This window comes from Coturnix japonica, chromosome 11 (assembly GCF_054131305.1).
Source record: "Coturnix japonica strain WE chromosome 11, WE-NBRP24, whole genome shotgun sequence".
In the NCBI taxonomy this organism is placed as follows: Eukaryota; Metazoa; Chordata; class Aves; order Galliformes; family Phasianidae; genus Coturnix; species Coturnix japonica.
Window position 1 is genome coordinate 20,109,925 of NC_140673.1, and position 15,818 is coordinate 20,125,742.

General features: G+C 45.4%; 1 protein-coding gene across 3 annotated transcripts in view; it reads left to right on the forward strand.

Annotated features, from left to right (window-relative positions):
• Window positions 1-318: 318 nt before the first annotated feature.
• The window catches only part of DMAP1 (DNA methyltransferase 1 associated protein 1), a 29,115-nt gene continuing 13,615 nt past the window's right edge, over window positions 319-15,818 (forward strand). For 2 of the 3 annotated variants that reach the window (XM_015870225.3, XM_085511551.1), the window contains exons 1-8: window positions 319-360; window positions 1,094-1,302; window positions 3,803-3,894; window positions 4,688-4,883; window positions 9,292-9,450; window positions 10,365-10,532; window positions 11,781-11,966; window positions 15,216-15,287. In XM_015870225.3, coding sequence (XP_015725711.2) covers window positions 1,201-1,302; window positions 3,803-3,894; window positions 4,688-4,883; window positions 9,292-9,450; window positions 10,365-10,532; window positions 11,781-11,966; window positions 15,216-15,287 — 975 coding nt within the window. In that variant the 5' untranslated portion in view covers window positions 319-360; window positions 1,094-1,200. The remainder of the gene's footprint in view (window positions 361-1,093; window positions 1,303-3,802; window positions 3,895-4,687; window positions 4,884-9,291; window positions 9,451-10,364; window positions 10,533-11,780; window positions 11,967-15,215; window positions 15,288-15,818) is intronic. The other variant, XM_085511550.1, reaches the window with a different exon arrangement.

Genomic DNA, 15,818 nt, shown 5'->3' on the forward strand with positions numbered 1-15,818 from the left:
GCCCTGGCAGCACCACTGGAGGAAAGCTGTTCCCAATCAGGCCCCAGAGCTGCCAAGACCTCACGAAGAGCTACTTGGCTTTGAGTTCCTGGCTGTTCACAGGGCAGGAGCTCGCCGATCTTAGCTCACTATCGCTACCCGCAGATCCGAGCCGTGAACGCCACCTGGCGGGAGCGGGTCTCGAACCCGCGATCTCGGAACCTTTCGCTCCGCCCTGCTTCCTCCCCCCCCCACCGACACATAGCGGTGCGTTCCCAAAAGGCTCCGGGCACTTCCGGTGTCGGCTTGGCGGGAGCGGAAGTGGCGCTGCCCGGCTCCGTGTGCGCTCGCACCGTCCCGGTGGCGGCGGAGCTGGAGCGGGTGAGGGCGGAAGAGGGCCGATAAACGGGGCTCAGCGGGCCTTACCCGGGCCTTATGCGGCTCAGTGCGACCCTAGAGGCCCGCTGGGCCCTCAGCCGGCGCGGGGACGGCGTGCGTGGGTCGTGGGGGTGGTGGGGTGTGAGGGCCCGGTGCTGGGCCTAAGGGGTGGAGAGGCGGCTGTGTGTGGGGGGGTATGTGTGAGTGTAATGTGTGTGTATAAGCGTGTATAGGCGTGTATAGGGGTGTATAGGTCTGTATAGGGGTGTATAGGGGTGTGTGTGTGCGCTTGGGTCTGTATATGTGTGTATGTGTATGTTTGCATGTGCATGTGTCTATATGAGTGTGTATGTGTGTTCCATACATCTGTATGGATGTGTATGCGTGCACTTAGGTCTGTGTGGATGTGTGTATATATGTGTGTATATGCGTTTAAATCACAGAATCACAGAATGACCCGGGTTGGAAGGGACCTCAAGGATCATGTAGTTCCAACCCCCTGCCTGGCAGGGCCACCAAACATACACCTTTACTAGATCAGGTTGCCCAGGGCCCCGTCCAACCTGGTCTTGAACACCTCCAAGGACGGGGCATCCACAACCTCCCTGGGCAGCCTGTTCCAGGGCATACAATGTGTGTATGTCTGTGTTTGCGTGTGTATGAGTGTGTGTGTATCTATGTATGTGTATGTGCATCCATGCAGTTCAGTACATATATTTACACTTGTGTTTTTCAGTGGCTGTACCACTCCCAGGAGCTGCTCACTGACTCCAGCTCTTTGCTCTTCCCTTCCCCAGAGCTGGACAGGACGGTGGTGGGCAAAGCCAGCAGACAGGCAGCGAGATGGCGACGGGTGCAGATGTGCGGGACATCCTGGAGCTGGGGGGTGTGGAGTCTGAGAACACGGGAACCATCAACAAGAAGGATATCATCAACTCAGATAAGGTGAACCGCCACAGCCTAATGGCTGCTGCTTGTTTTCTGGGTTCTTATGGCTTAGTGTGTGGTGTCTGGGGTGGATATCGAGAAAAGATGGTATAAAGCATGTTCCTTTCATAGTGTGCTGATTTTCAGGTTCCTGTAGTGTACCTAGGCATGCCTGTAGGGCTCTGTTCCTGGGTTCCTGTGGTTAATGGTGCAGTAGCATCTGGGGCAATATTTAAGGTGTAGCTGTGCAGGTAGTATTCTTGTAAGCCAGGCATGGACCCAGGATGTTTTCAGCTTCCCATCTTCTGTGGGTAAGAGAAAAAAGTTGTTTAGCGTCTAGCCTCCAAATATATGTAAGTAATACAAAGCAGCTCTGCTTTAGAAGACAAAGACATTGTCTGACGAGTTTAAATGATAAATATCCTCAAACTGAACAAACAGGCCTCATATGGGCAAGCCATGTGCCTCATCTTTGGGGCAGCTGGTAAGTCTTGCCTGTGGGAATGTGGGCAAGTTGGGAGATAGTTAAGAAAGTATACTGTGTTCTCTGTGGTAATATGCAGCAGGGTGTTGTTGCCTTATGTGTGTAAAACTCAGGCAAGGACTTACTGTTCCATGCTTTGTGAGGTGTTGGGAAGATCAATTCACAGCTGATAATGGGATGTGGAGGAGCCTGGAAATGGTACAGGGGAGATGGAATCCCCAGGGGTCTGTCTGTAGCAGTGGTGGCCTCATTTGAAGTAAAGTCTGTGAATTGGCTGAAAAACAACAACCACAACAAAAGGAAAAATGCCCCCATCTCCCAAAGTACTGCCTTACTGTCTTTGCTTGTTTCCACTGGACGTTTGGCTGTGAAGAGAACTGTAGTGGTTTTGTGACTGCCTTGCTGGAAGTAGAGCGTGTAGTTTATAATTGGGGTAATGGAAAGCCAATTACTCTCACTAATTAGAAGGTTGAAGTGTTACGATCACCAGTTATCAAGTGTTATGGTAAAGCGTGTCCAGCATGCAGTTCACTGGTTGGATTCAGCCTGTGATGTTGTGCTGCTGAGTGCTCAGAGTTGTGAGTTCTTTGGTTGAGATGTGTTTGTCTTTTGGCGAGCAGAGAGCTGAAGGAGTCCTGTGAATATCTGTCTCTTTTGAACTGGAAGACAAAGTGGGATTCTTGTCAAATTTGGTTGTCTAAGGGAAAGGGAAGGAAAGTGGGAGGTTTTGGAAGGAGTGGTGGAGGCTGGGTACAGCTGTGAGCAAAGAATTTGGGGTTTCTACACAGTACAGAAATGAAATCATACCAATGGCATAATCCATTATCACAGAGAGAGATAAGCATCAGTAATAACGGTGCAGCGCTTGCTCAGGAAATAGTTCTGTTCTCAACTAGAAAAGAATCAGATTGATGTCTTTAAATAACAGGAGAACGATGAAGTACTTTCCAGTCCATTAGTGACTGAGAATGCCTTAAAAAATTACTGGGCATAAAAAACATTTAAATCAGTAGGGCCAGGTAATTTGTTCTCAGGTCCTAAAAGAGCTGGCTGAGGTGATCTCTGACTTACTGACATTAACTTTTAATAAGTCTGGAAATGCTGGGGGAAATCCAGGAGCCAGTATTCAAGGTGGTCGTATGGTGACCCATGGGTAACTGCCTTGGTTGGCCTTACATTGCTCCTATGCAAAGTGATTGACAAGCTCAGAGAAAGATATTTGATTAGGAGTAAAAAGGTGCTAATATAATGAATGTGTGTTATGAAGTTGTGTGGAAAGGAGCTGTAGTTCAAGATAATAGCTTTTTTTTTCTTTTTAATGGGATTTTGAATTTTCTTAATAGAAGTGACTATGTCTATTCAATAGAGTTTATGTAATGGAGTTCCTTTTACTGTCACAAAATATTCTTATTTAAAAGAGGTAGTGCTGTGGTAAGCAAGTCTATTAAAAGTAGTGATGTGGTAAGTAGTTAGAAAGACAAAATGCTCTGGACTGCTCAGTAAACTTGGCTCACTCAAAGTGTATCTTGATAATGCAGTAGTTGATGTTACTTCTTTATAAAATTGTATAGGTAGTAGAAGATGGATTACGTCTTAGAAACCATCAGCTCTGACAGGATTTTTAAGGGCTAGATTGAATTGTCTGTCCTGCATTCTCAATCTGAGGATAGCACGTGGAGGGGAAAAAAACAACAAACAGAAGATTTATTGTGTGAATATGACACTTGAGACGGGGTGAGGGCTTACTTGTGTAAGTGATTCTTCTGTTAGTTTTGATGTGGGGCTGCTGTAAGGTCAGCAGATCAAAGTGTTTTCAGAAACACAGGTATCTAAGTAGTGGTGAGCGCTATCATTGAAAGCAGGCGTGCTTTGTTGTCAGTGTCTCCCACAGGACCTGGCAGTTTTCTGGAGAAACTCAAGGTGTCTGAAAACAGATAGAAATGAGGAATGCAACAGAGCGCAAGCTCTTGTAGTTTTATATGTTCCTTTGGGGATTGTCATGTCTGAAACTAAAATCCAAATGGTTTGTTTCAGAAAAAATCCAAGAAATCTTCAGAGACGTTGACGTTTAAGAGACCAGAAGGAATGCACAGAGAAGTTTATGCACTCCTCTACTCTGACAAAAAGTAAGAGCTTGAGTTCATTTGTACAGGTTGTGGGGTAGCCTGGGCTTCTGGTGGCAGGGCAGTATCTGCAGTCTTGCTTTCCAGAGTCATTGCCAATTGTGCTTGGCTCACTTAGATGCCCCTTTCTTGGACTTCCATGGACGGTGCCTTTCCTTTCATTTAAGTTTGAGGGGTTTGCTTTGTGTATGAAGTGAGTTAGGCCCACATGCAATGTGCATATGCATGCCCAGCCTGGATAGTCAATGCAGTGTTATTACCTCTCTTTATCTAATTCCCTTCTATTTGTGGCTGGGAATAGCACCTGCTTTTACTTTTGCAAAGAGAGTGCTGCTGCATTCTGGCTTGCTCTGGGTTCTGCCCTTGTGCCAGAGGGCTCTTGCATAGTTTGCTTTCCAGGTGATTGTGTTCACCCTAATCCATGCAGTGCATTCTGTCCTCTGATGCACGCAACTTTCAACTTATGCAATGAAAATTATTCCTCTGACAGTATGTAATCATCTCCGCATCCTTTTTACCTTAGAGGTTTTGAGCTGTGCTTTAGCTTATGTCAGCACTAATGTAGAGCCGGCTTAAAGAAATCTAGAGTTAGTGCTGTTGTATGACCAGCACTGAAGCAACATGGAAGAGCTGAGCATATTAGCATTGCAGTCTGGGAAACACAAATCCTGGAATAAAATTTAAATTCTGGTTTTCCCACCCTAGATATTGTGGGAAATCCCACTTTGAGTCTGAGCTCCAGTTTGTCCTGGGCTTCTTCTTGCTTCTCTTCAGCTGATTCATGTCTCCACCACAGGGATGCGCCTCCGCTGCTGCCGAGTGATACGACTCAGGGTTATCGAACAGTCAAAGCAAAGCTGGGGTCCAAGAAGGTCCGGCCTTGGAAGTGGATGCCCTTCACCAACCCAGCAAGAAAAGATGGAGCTATGTTTTACCACTGGAGGAGAGCAGCAGAGGAGGGAAAGGACTACCCGTTTGCCAGGTTCAATAAAGTAAGTAGGTCAGGTTCAAACAAAAGCATATATAAGTAGCAGCTGGGAACTATCCTTTCATCAGCCTTTTGAGTATCCAGAAGCTGATTCTTTCAATGTGTGAAGGCTGATTTGACGGTTGCATTTTAAATTGCAGCATGACCTGCATGCAGCCTTGTAAGCTCAGACTATGAATTCTCCAAGTCCTTCAAGCTAAGTGGGCTCAGTATGTGGTCACAGCTTGCCTGCGTACTTATGTGTTTCAGGGGTGCAGTCACCAATTTGGGAAGGAGTCACTGTACCATCTAATTAGCTTCTTAACCAGTGTCCTCTCCCTGATTACAGGCTGTGGGTAGTAAAAGGCTCTATTGTGAGTGAGGCATTGAAGTCATAAGTCTTGTTATCTTGCCCAGTATGAAAAAATTCACTTGTAGCTCCTTGGCCAAAATTCTGGCTTGCAGCTTTTTGGCCAGATTCCAACACAGATACTGAATTACATTGCATTCCTCTGAAACTGCTCCCGTGGTATCAGTGTGGTGCTGTACTCTGTTCTTTGCATCTTGTATCAAATTATCACAATGTGTTGTTATAATCTCCTGCTGTCTTTTGTCCCAGATGTATCTGCTTTGAGTGGTTAGTCCTTTCATGTGCGTACAGAAAGGAAGCTACAGCAAGATTTCTATTTCAAAGTCAGGACCTCAAAAGTTAGGATGGAGCAGACTTAGTATGCCTCCATAATGTAATTTAACCCCCTTTATGATTCAAACCTCAAGGAGGAAGTTAAAAAAAAGCATTTGGTCACATGATTCTGCAAAAGCTCTGCTTGTGTGTAACTGTATACAACATTTTAAGTTTGCAACCCGTAGAGCATCAGCATTAACAAAGCCTGGCTTCCTGCAGAGTTAAGTGGTTGGTTGACCTTATATGTTAGAAGGCTCAAACTCTGACTGATGCTTTTTCTTTTGTTGGGACGCTGCTAAGAGCCTCCTGTGGTATCTCTTCTCTGATGTCTAGGGTGGAAGTCTGAAACAGGACTCACTTAGTCAAGGCACCTACCTAGCTGTCTGTGTGGAACTTTGGCAATATAATTATCTCTAAGACTTTAGCTGTCTAACAGTTTTCAGCTGAGTTCAGCCAAGTTTATCAGAAGGGGCCATGCTTGGGTGTTGTAATTATATGATTCTTGTTTCCTTAACTTTATCACATACTGTGAATTGACAGACAGAAAAGTCTTCGGCAAGGCTGCAACCTTTAGATTAGTGGTACAGACCTCTGCCATCTGTGTGCACCCACACAACTATGTAATATTAGGGGCAAGTTGTTACCCTTGCTGTGGATCTGTGGTGGAGAGTGTAGAAGCACTCGTGAAGCTCTGCAGATATTTGCTATGTCATAGGAATTTTGTTTGTTTTTCCCTACTCTTCTTCTGTATCCTTCTTGCATACATGATACCTCTGCCTGTGTCTCTCGCTCCTGTTAATGAGTGTAGACTGTCCTGTTGGTCACTCAAACTCTTTAACTCCTCTTCTGCACCACTGCTCAGTTGCTTTGCCTTTTCTCTGTGCTCCCAGTTTCCCACTCAGATCCATTGTGAAATGAGAACATAAAAACAGCTTCACTGGTGTTAGAGCAAAGGCTTGAAAGGCTTGTCTTGGCTAACATTCTCTTTCCAGCTACTGTTCATAAAAGCCTGTAGAAAGAGTATGAGAAGAGGGCAAGCATAGGGCATTTGTTGCTAGCTTCTGCTGCTGTTTCACTTGGGGATTTCATAACTTGGAACTTGTTTTTAATAGTGGATGCATTCAGGGCAGAAATCTGCTTTGCAAATGTTCTACAGCACTGAGTTCTGCAGGCTAATTTTGTGTAGTGCAAGGAGGTGCTGAAAGCTGCTATCTGTGTGTTTCATTTGATGCCTTTGAGCTCTTGAGTTACAGGACAGTAAACTGTCCTTGCTGTGTACAGTGTTTACTGTGCTTTGTCTTGAATCTGCCCTCTGTTCTCAAATATCCTTTCTTTAGAAATGTGTGGACTGTAAGTGCATGTTGCTGTTCTGGAGATACGGCGGGTTTGCGCTTTGGCTGCATTTCTCTTTTTCTAATCATTTTTACTGCTCAGTATGGCTTTTCACTGCTGCTTACCATTGTGCTGGTGTTCTCACAGAACTGTCTCATGGCTCCAGGATCTTTCCTGAGCACTTTCAGCTAATTTAAAGCCCATCATTGTGTGAGTTTATAGTGTGAAATGTAGGACTGAGAGGGGTTTTCTGGGCCATTGAATCCTTGTCTCGACTCTTTCAGGCCCTGCACTGTGCAGTCCCTTTCATAAACTGATCATGTTCCATTTGTTGGATTTCACTGCTTGCTTGGGAAGCTGTTCCAGTCACTGTCTGCTTCGTTTCTCATTTCCAGGTTAAATCCTCCATGTTAAATGGGCAATTTATGTTTTTTTCTCTTGTGAGCCAGTTTCTTTGTCTTTATCAGTTGGGTTTTTTTTTTTGTTTGTGTTTGTTTCTTTTCATCCTGTGAGTATTCTTTGCATTCTGTCCAGCATACTTGAAGCCTGTGGTCAGATCTCTTTCAGGCTTCCTTTACTAGGCTCCTTTCTCACCCAATCTGTGGACCGAGGACAAGCTCCCCACCCCATTACTCATCCTTGTTGCTCCTCTCATTACTTGTTCCCATTTCAGTTCACCTTCTCTGAGCATTGGTCGGTTGAGTTGTAGTTGGTATTCCAGACAAGGTCTTGTTATGCAACTGAAACCCTTTCAGTTTCTGCTGGAAATCATCTTGGGGACTCTTGTTTGCATTTTCATGGCTGTATTGCATTTGAACTGATGGTCATCTGATGTTCAGGCTTCCCATCTCATGAGAGCTTGTCTTCTCACAGGAGACTTGCTTTCAACACTGCTGTGCTTAACTGTGTTCCTTGTACTCAGAAGTCTCGTCCCATTTCTGCTGATGCAGCTTTGAGTTGTTTCACTGCTAATTCAAATACTGAGTTGCGTGGCCACAAGGTGCTAAAACCTTAAGTGACTTATACGAGCAACCAAAGTAACTCCTGTAAATTATCTCTTTGAAGGAGTCCCCACTGTGTAGACTGTCCATAGCTGGGGAAGCCTGTGAGCCACTGAGAGAGAGGCTGAGGAGGTGTCTGAGGACTACACTTTGTTTGTCTCATTCTCTTCTATGACCAGGGATCTGCCACGTTCCCTACCATCCACTGCACAGGGCCGTACTCTTTTCATATATGTATGCTACTCTTGAAAAAGAAAATGTATTTTTCTAAAGAAGTATGTAGGACATCCTTATTGTGTCTAGAAGGATGGCTTTTCTTTTGATGGAAGTAGTGCTTGAAGGCTGAGGTGTGTGCAGTGCATCTCCAAGAGATATTCTTCACCTTTATGTTTCTGTGCCTAAGTGCTGGAAGAAAGGCAGGAGATCTGAAGAGGCTGTGTGGAGTTCACCAGGATGAGTTTTCTGCTGTAGGACTCAGGAGGGCATGGAGGTTTTGAAGAGTGTGTGCTGCTTACATGCAAGTGATGTTTTCTTGTGGAGGCAGGAGACCTCATCAGGCAGAGCAAAGTTCCACCACAGGAGTGGTAAGGGAGGGAGTGACTTCAAGTATTTTTATTGTTCCTTTAGTAATCCAAGGGAACACTATGTGACTCTTGTGTTCTGGGTAGAGCCTCTGCAGAGCAAGTTTAAGCAGGAGAATGTGGTGTGGATTTGGCCTTTTAGGCATGTGGGATGGACTGCTGTTTATAGCTCTGCTTGGGGAGAAGGGTAGATGTGGAAGGAAAGGCAGAGTTGTTTGCCAGGCTTACAGGTCTCAGTTGTACCGCACCTGGTCTTTCAGATCTTCATGTTTGGTGTGGATTGTGCTGTGCTGTGAAAGAAGTGGGCTGTGTATCAAAGCAGGAAGTATGCTGAGGTGTAGGACCCCTTTCTTGTCTATCCCGTTGCCCCCAAAGCAGTAAGCATGTCCCAGCTCAATTAGAATCAACTGTCAGAGCAGCTGATGCCGTAGTATTAGTGCTGCAGTGTGAGAGGAAGGGAGAGAAGCTGGCCCAGCTTTGATTTCACTTTCATATTTACATGGCAGTTTTGCAACCTGTTTTTGGGATGTGGGCTGGTGACTCTGCCTATATCTACCAGTTGAAGTAGGTTTCAGTCTAGCAGGCAGTAGTTTCTGAACTTCATGTTTGTGGTGCTGAGATCCCATGTTGCTCCTTATAAATTCCTCCACCTACTGTTAGACTTTCTATCAGGACACATTGCTCAGGATCCTCGCAGTGCCTCCCTGATCCTTCATCCTTCCTGTCAGCCTGCTGTTCTTTCTTTTGGCTCCAGAATTTCAGCTCCTACCAGCTGGCTATGTGAGAAAGGCTGCATTGTAAGAGAACAACCATGTTTTTCTTTTCCCTGCTTAGACAGTGCAGGTACCAGTCTACTCAGAGCAAGAGTACCAGATGTATCTCCATGATGATGCGTGGACCAAAGCAGAGACAGACCACCTCTTCGACTTGGCTCGACGTTTCGACTTGCGCTTCGTGGTGATTCATGACCGCTATGATCACCAGCAGTTTAAGGTGAGTCCCAGGGGCCAAGGTGTTGCTGGCAGCTTGCTGTTACAGCACATGCAGGGCTTGCTGCACTGCAAAGAGCAAATTACCCTTTATATCAACTTAATTAGGGGAAAATAATGAATTATTGGCAGCAGGGAATATTGAATTTCCAGCACCGGGCATTGCTGCTTGTTTTGTTTGTAATTAAATCCGCTGTGACTTGTGCTCATTCCCTGTTGCATTTTATTAGAAAGTTAAGTTTGTCCCTGCCAGGAGAACGACTCCTCATTCCCTGAAGATAAGGCAGTTGGGGAGTTTGTTTAACTGTTGTAGTCTCAGCACTGTGAGAAGTATCTTCTCGTGTTCCCTTGGAAGACTGGGGTTTTTCTCTTGTGCTACATCTGACTTGAGGTTTGCTCTGGGTGCAGCTCTTCAGTGAAGTGTTGACCATCAGTGGTCTGAAGATGCGGTCCTGGTGTCATGGTCCTAAATCTTTTGTAACTTGTTGGTGACTTGGCAGTGATGTGATTCCCACAGAAAGCCTTCAAGAGCTGGAGGCTTTTGTTTCCCTCTGAAGTGCTTGGATGAAGAGCATGTAGCAAAGTGGAATAACAAGAGTCTGCCCAGTTGGGCAGCCCCGAACACTTTTGGTGCTTGTGAAATAACATGGCTTAGGTTCCATGTAATGCTGGATAGTGAATTGTTGCAGCTGGTGCCTTCTTGGCTATGACTGCTGCTGTGACAGCTCTGGTGTGTCTGTCAGTTTCCTGGTAGCACATTTCCTCTTCAGGTCTGGCAATGCTCCCTGCTAATCCTCATCCCAGGTGTTCTTTTACACCCGAGCTGACATCCTTCAGCTGCCATGTCCTTATCTGGCTACTGTGCAATGTTTTGCTTGGTTCTTTCATAATATGGTCCTCTTTTGATGTCTTCTTCAGAAAAGATCGGTGGAAGACCTGAAGGAACGGTATTATCACATCTGTGCCAAACTGGCTAATATTCGTGCAGCTCCAGGCACAGACCTGAAAATCCCAGTCTTTGACGCTGGCCATGAGAGGAGGAGGAAGGAACAACTGGAAAGGCTGTACAATAGGACACCAGAACAGGTAATGGGGAAGAGAGTATTGTGGGCCCCCAAAATATTTATGCCAGGCTTAAGTCAGTGGGTGGATAAAACAGACCAAAAGGTGGGAAAAGGAAAAAAAAGACTGAACATAAAAACAGCAACACCTAAGTCCTGCTTTTGTTTTGGGGTTGTCTCATTTTTAAAGGATACAAAGGGACAATAACTAAGGAGTCTGACTGTACAGGTGAGAGAGCTGGATAAGCAGAGTTATGTCCTCTGGTAACTGCTAGTACCTTTGTTGTGACACTTAACTGTTCCGGTCCTCTGAATACAACCAAGTTCTCAGATCAGTGTTCTTAGATACCAGCAGCATGTATGAAAAAACTTCTTTACTTTGAGAGTTGCAGCGCACTGGAATAAGCTCCTTAGAGTGGTTGTGGAGTCTATTTCTCTGGAGATATTCAAAACCCACCTGAATGCTTTCCTGTTTCATCTACTCTTGGGAATGTGCTTTAGTAGGAGGTTGGACTAGGTAATCTCCAGAGGTCCCTTTCAACCCCTACAATTCTGTGATATTTCATAATATTCTTATGTGCTGAATTCATTCTGGTTCCCATAGGCTCACGGTGAGCATGAACCATCTACAGGTGTAACGAAGACCCTGAGTTCCAACAGGGAGAGAATGTCCTTTGGAGTATAAATCTTGCCAGAGTTAATCAAAGGCTGTAAATTGGCATGCTTGATTTTGTTCTCTGTTGAAGTGGCATAACGGTTCAGGGGTGTAGAGATTAAGGAGCTATGTGTTTCCCAAAGTTTGGGAAACTCCTTTTCTGTTAGCTGCTCAATCTAGAGATAAGGTTGTGTGTGTAATGACTCTGCTTGTCTTTCCCACATATGTTATTGTGTTGATGTTAGGTGTAATGCAACTACATGTCTGGGAGTGGAGGGGAGCCAGCTTTTTATAGCGTAGCATTTGCACCTATAGCATACTCCAGCTTTTTTACCCTTCTGTCTGTGCTCATTCTCCTTGTCTGAAGGGGAGACTGATCACTCAATGATTCCTGTGGAAGGGTGGACCATGGATGTTGTCATACAGCACCTGCTGGGTTATAGACTGTTGTACTGTGCTCTGCAGAGCATAATGTGCTCTCTAAATCCAAGCCCTCTGCTTAGGCAGAGGAACTTAAAGTTGGTTGGTCCAGAGCATGTTTTTTATCAGTAGATGGCCCCCTTGCCTTGCTAGGCTTCCTCTGCTGCTCTGATTGCTTTTCTGTGCTCTGGTCTACAGGTGGCAGAAGAAGAATATCTCATTCAGGAGCTCCGCAAAATCGAAACCAGAAAGAAGGAGAGAGAGAAGAGAACACAAGATCTGCAGAAACTCATCACAGCCGCTGACACCACCACTGAACAGAGACGTGCTGAACGCAAGGCTCCCAAGAAGAAGCTGCCGCAGAAGAAAGAGACAGAGAAGCCTGTAAACATTTATCTTTTTTTCTTCTTTCTTTGTGATCTGGCTGGGTAACGTGTTTGCTTCAGCAATTCTATGGGGATCAGGCTTTCAGCATTTTAGGGGAGGGTGGCTGATGGCTGCTTTCTGGCAGATAGTCTTTGGATGAATTTTGGAAGGTGGAATAGTCTTAAGTCAGCCATTTGCAGAGAACTCTAGTATGCTCTCTGTCTCCCATTTGAATCATGTTTTCTTTTTTCTACCTGAGAAACAGGATGAAATGGTGTCAGCCATTCATGCCTCATGGCAGAGAGAAAAACATCTGTTTCTTCTTCCCAAGGGTGTTCTGCTATGGCTGTGCAGGGTTGTCACACAGACCCATTGTCTTTCACCTGCCTTCTTTTCCTGGTCCTAGTTTTTCATCCCCTTCACACTCCTGGTTCTCAGGAACATTTTCTCAAGCTGATTCCATGTCTCTCTCCTGGGTATCAGCTGTGATCAGAGTAGTCTTGCATAAATGCTGTATCCAGTACAAGAGAGACACGGACATACTGGAAAGAGTCCATCAGAGAGCCGCTAAGATGATAAATGGAGCAGAGCATCTCTGCTATGGGGAGAGGCTGAGGAAGCTGGGACTTTTTAGCTGGTAAGAAAGGAAGCTTGGGACAGGGGGAAAGGTGGTGGATCTTGTCAATGTCTGTAAATAACTGTAGGGAAGGCGCACAGAGGGCAAAGCCAGGCTGTTGTCAGTAATGCTTAGTGCCAGGACAAGAGGTAATGGGCACGAACTGCAACACAGGAGGTTCTGTCTAAACATTAGGAGGCACTTCGTTACTGTGTGGGTGATAGTAGCTGTAATAAGTTGCCCGGAAAGGTTGGAAGTCTCCCTCCTTGGAGATCTTTAAAAGCTGCCTGTACATGGACCTGGACAACCTGCTCTGGGTGTCTCTGCTTAATCAATGACCTCCAGAGGTCCCTTCCAGCTGTTCTGTGATACTCCTGCATTATGGGAGCTATTGTGTCTCATTTCTTTCTGAGCGAAGTTAAAGTCTAAGAAGCCCAGAACGCAGATTTTGCTTCATATTTGATGTTACCTTAGTTTTGTTTCCTGGAAAGAAGACAGTGTGAACTGAACTAAAATCAGCACCTTTGGTACGAAGGGGCTGTTCCATCTCAGATATTTCCATCTAATCACTAGTAACTCTTGTCCATCCACATTGTGATCAGGGAGCACTTGTCATCATCCTCCAAAAGGTTCTGTGCAGAGAGGGGAGAGAAGAAGTGAAATCTAGAGAGTTATTGCCCGGTGAAGTGTGCTTAATAGCCCCCACTACCTTAAAACTTTCCCCCAACACCCAAGCCAGCATAATGACTATGGTAGTGCTGAGGACTTCGTGCACTGAATTCCCTTGAGGGCTGATCTGTTAAAGCTTACCCACTTGTCTTCCTCCGAATAAAGCAGCTCATAATTTGTAGAAATGACAGAAAGGTGATGGTGGAGAATAGGACTGGAAGGATGCTGTGGATGCCCAGATGAGGGAATCTAGCACTAAATGGATGTGGGGCTGGTGCCTATCTGCAGTCATGTACTGGATAGGCAAGTCGAGGTGGGCAGAGAAGCAGTTTCTGTTGTTGCACTAGCATCTTTTCAACCATGACAGAGTCCATTAGGAGTCAATTACCAACCATAGCCAGGAAACGTTAAGAAAAAAATTGCATTTTAACTAAGAATTTGAATCGGGAGCTGCATCAGCATCATTTCAACAAAGGAAAATCATTTACCAAAGAGTCAATTGAGGTTGAAGCGTTTACAGCATGTACAGGCACGCAAGGCAAAAGAACTCATTTAATTGCTTATGTTCTGAGTGCAGTCAGAGTTGTCTCAGCTAAGCCAACAGTGCTGATTTACCTTCAGAGCTTGTGTCAGGGTGTTCAGCAGCAGACTGGGAAGCAGAGTTTGGGGCATCTGAAAGCCAGCCTTCATCCACAGGAAGCAGGGAGGGCTAGTTTTTGATTGCAGCCTTCTCTGTCCCTAATAATGCAAGGAGAGAGGCTGCAACCTGCTAAATCTTAAAGTGGTCCCCTAAAAGTTGGTAGTTAGAGATAACTTTTTCCATCATGGGCACGTTTAGAAAATTCTTCCTGGGGCCTCTGGTGATTGGGGTGACCAGAGAGAACAAAAATATGAATGCCTGGCCACGCAGAGTGATTTGCAAGGTGTTATCTCCAAACGGAGACATAAAGGATAGGTAGCTGATACAGCAGTGGGAGTCAGTGGCAGGGAACTTGAGGAATTGAGTCACTGTCCTTCAGCATCTTTTGTGACCGTGGGGTGGCCCTCAGCTGTATCAGCGCTGTCTGGCATGAACAAAGAGCAAGCAGCAGAAACGATGGAGCAGCAAGGCGAATGCTGTCTGCAAAGAAACTGGGAGATTGGAGATTACTCTTCCTTTTGGAAAAATATGATTGAGCGTGCGTTTTGCAGAGGCTGTGGCTATTGTTGGATTCAATCTTGAGTATCAGTGACCCATCCAGGGGGCCCTGCACTATTCTGTGCAATGGGTCCTGATGATAGTCTGGTTTAATCACTTAAAGGTATGCTCACCTGTGTTCAGCAGCACAGCTGTTTATGGGGTTGCATTTATTTTCTCCATTTTGCTTAAATGCAGCTGTATGCTGTGCTGTCAAGCAGCAGCATTAGAAGTTTACTTTCTCGTATTATCATGCTTAAAATTTGAAGTGGGGAAGAAAGGGAACTGTCTAATTAAAGGACAAATGGCAGCTATGTATGAACAGCAGGCTTCCCTGGAGGGGTGCAGTCCCTATGATCTGCGCATCCTCGTTAGTGGGTTCATAATCTGAGCAGATCAGAAGTTTCCCAGCTCTTATATTAGAGAATTTGCAGATTTGGGAAGTCTTGGGCTGTTTTGATCAGTGAAACAGGCCAGGTTAGACAGGGATAATAGTGTGCAAATATGCATGTGTTGGTACCACCTTTTAGGGTTAGGGTTTTTGCTCATTAGGTGGGTGTAAGGCTTAGTGGAGAGCAATGCTTTTAAAACTAACAAACAAAGCGGTTGAGCTCTCAGAGATACCTTCAGCCCCAGTATTTTTCACCTTGAGTTTGTTCAGGATTATCCTCTTCCCCCAGCTCTGACCTGGACGTGGCAGGTGGTTCTGTCATAGGAAACAGTGTTTCCCCTTCAAATAGTGTCTCTATCAAATGTTGTGTTTTTTGTTTCCTCCATCAACACATCCTGTTTCGATCTCTTTCAGGCCGTTCCTGAGACTGCTGGCATCAAGTTTCCTGACTTCAAATCTGCAGGTGTCACGCTGCGAAGCCAGAGGGTAGGTTGTTCTGGTCCCGTGGGACCTCTCTTAATATCTTTCATTCTGCCTGTTCTCCTTTTATAGCTAAAGAAAGTCAAGATCTTGCCTCTAAAATAAGAAAGGAATTCCATAAATGTGGAGACTCAGAAACTAGGAATGCTGGCTCTGTGGAAGCCAGCACATTGCCTTGCAGGGGCACCTGAGCTCGCTAATGTTTGTGACTGGTGTGTCCGCTCGGCTGTTAGACACACGTGGCAGCTCCATCCCAAATGGAGCTGTTTAATCCAAACTGCTTGCAGCTAAATGTCACGGGCCTTGCAGAGCACCTGTGTCAGTAGGTGAGAAGGTGCATTTAAGGATTGGATTTTTAGATTCTGGCTTGAAAAGAGAGAGGGAACTAAGTGCATCCAATTTTTAGCCTTTCTATTCCCAGTCTCTGGCTTTGGAAAATGTGTGGGAAAAGCACCTTTGTTCATCCTGTCATGCAGGTATCTCTGAGAAAAGAACTTTCTTGCTGTTTTATCTGCAAGACTTGAGATCTGTCTCTTA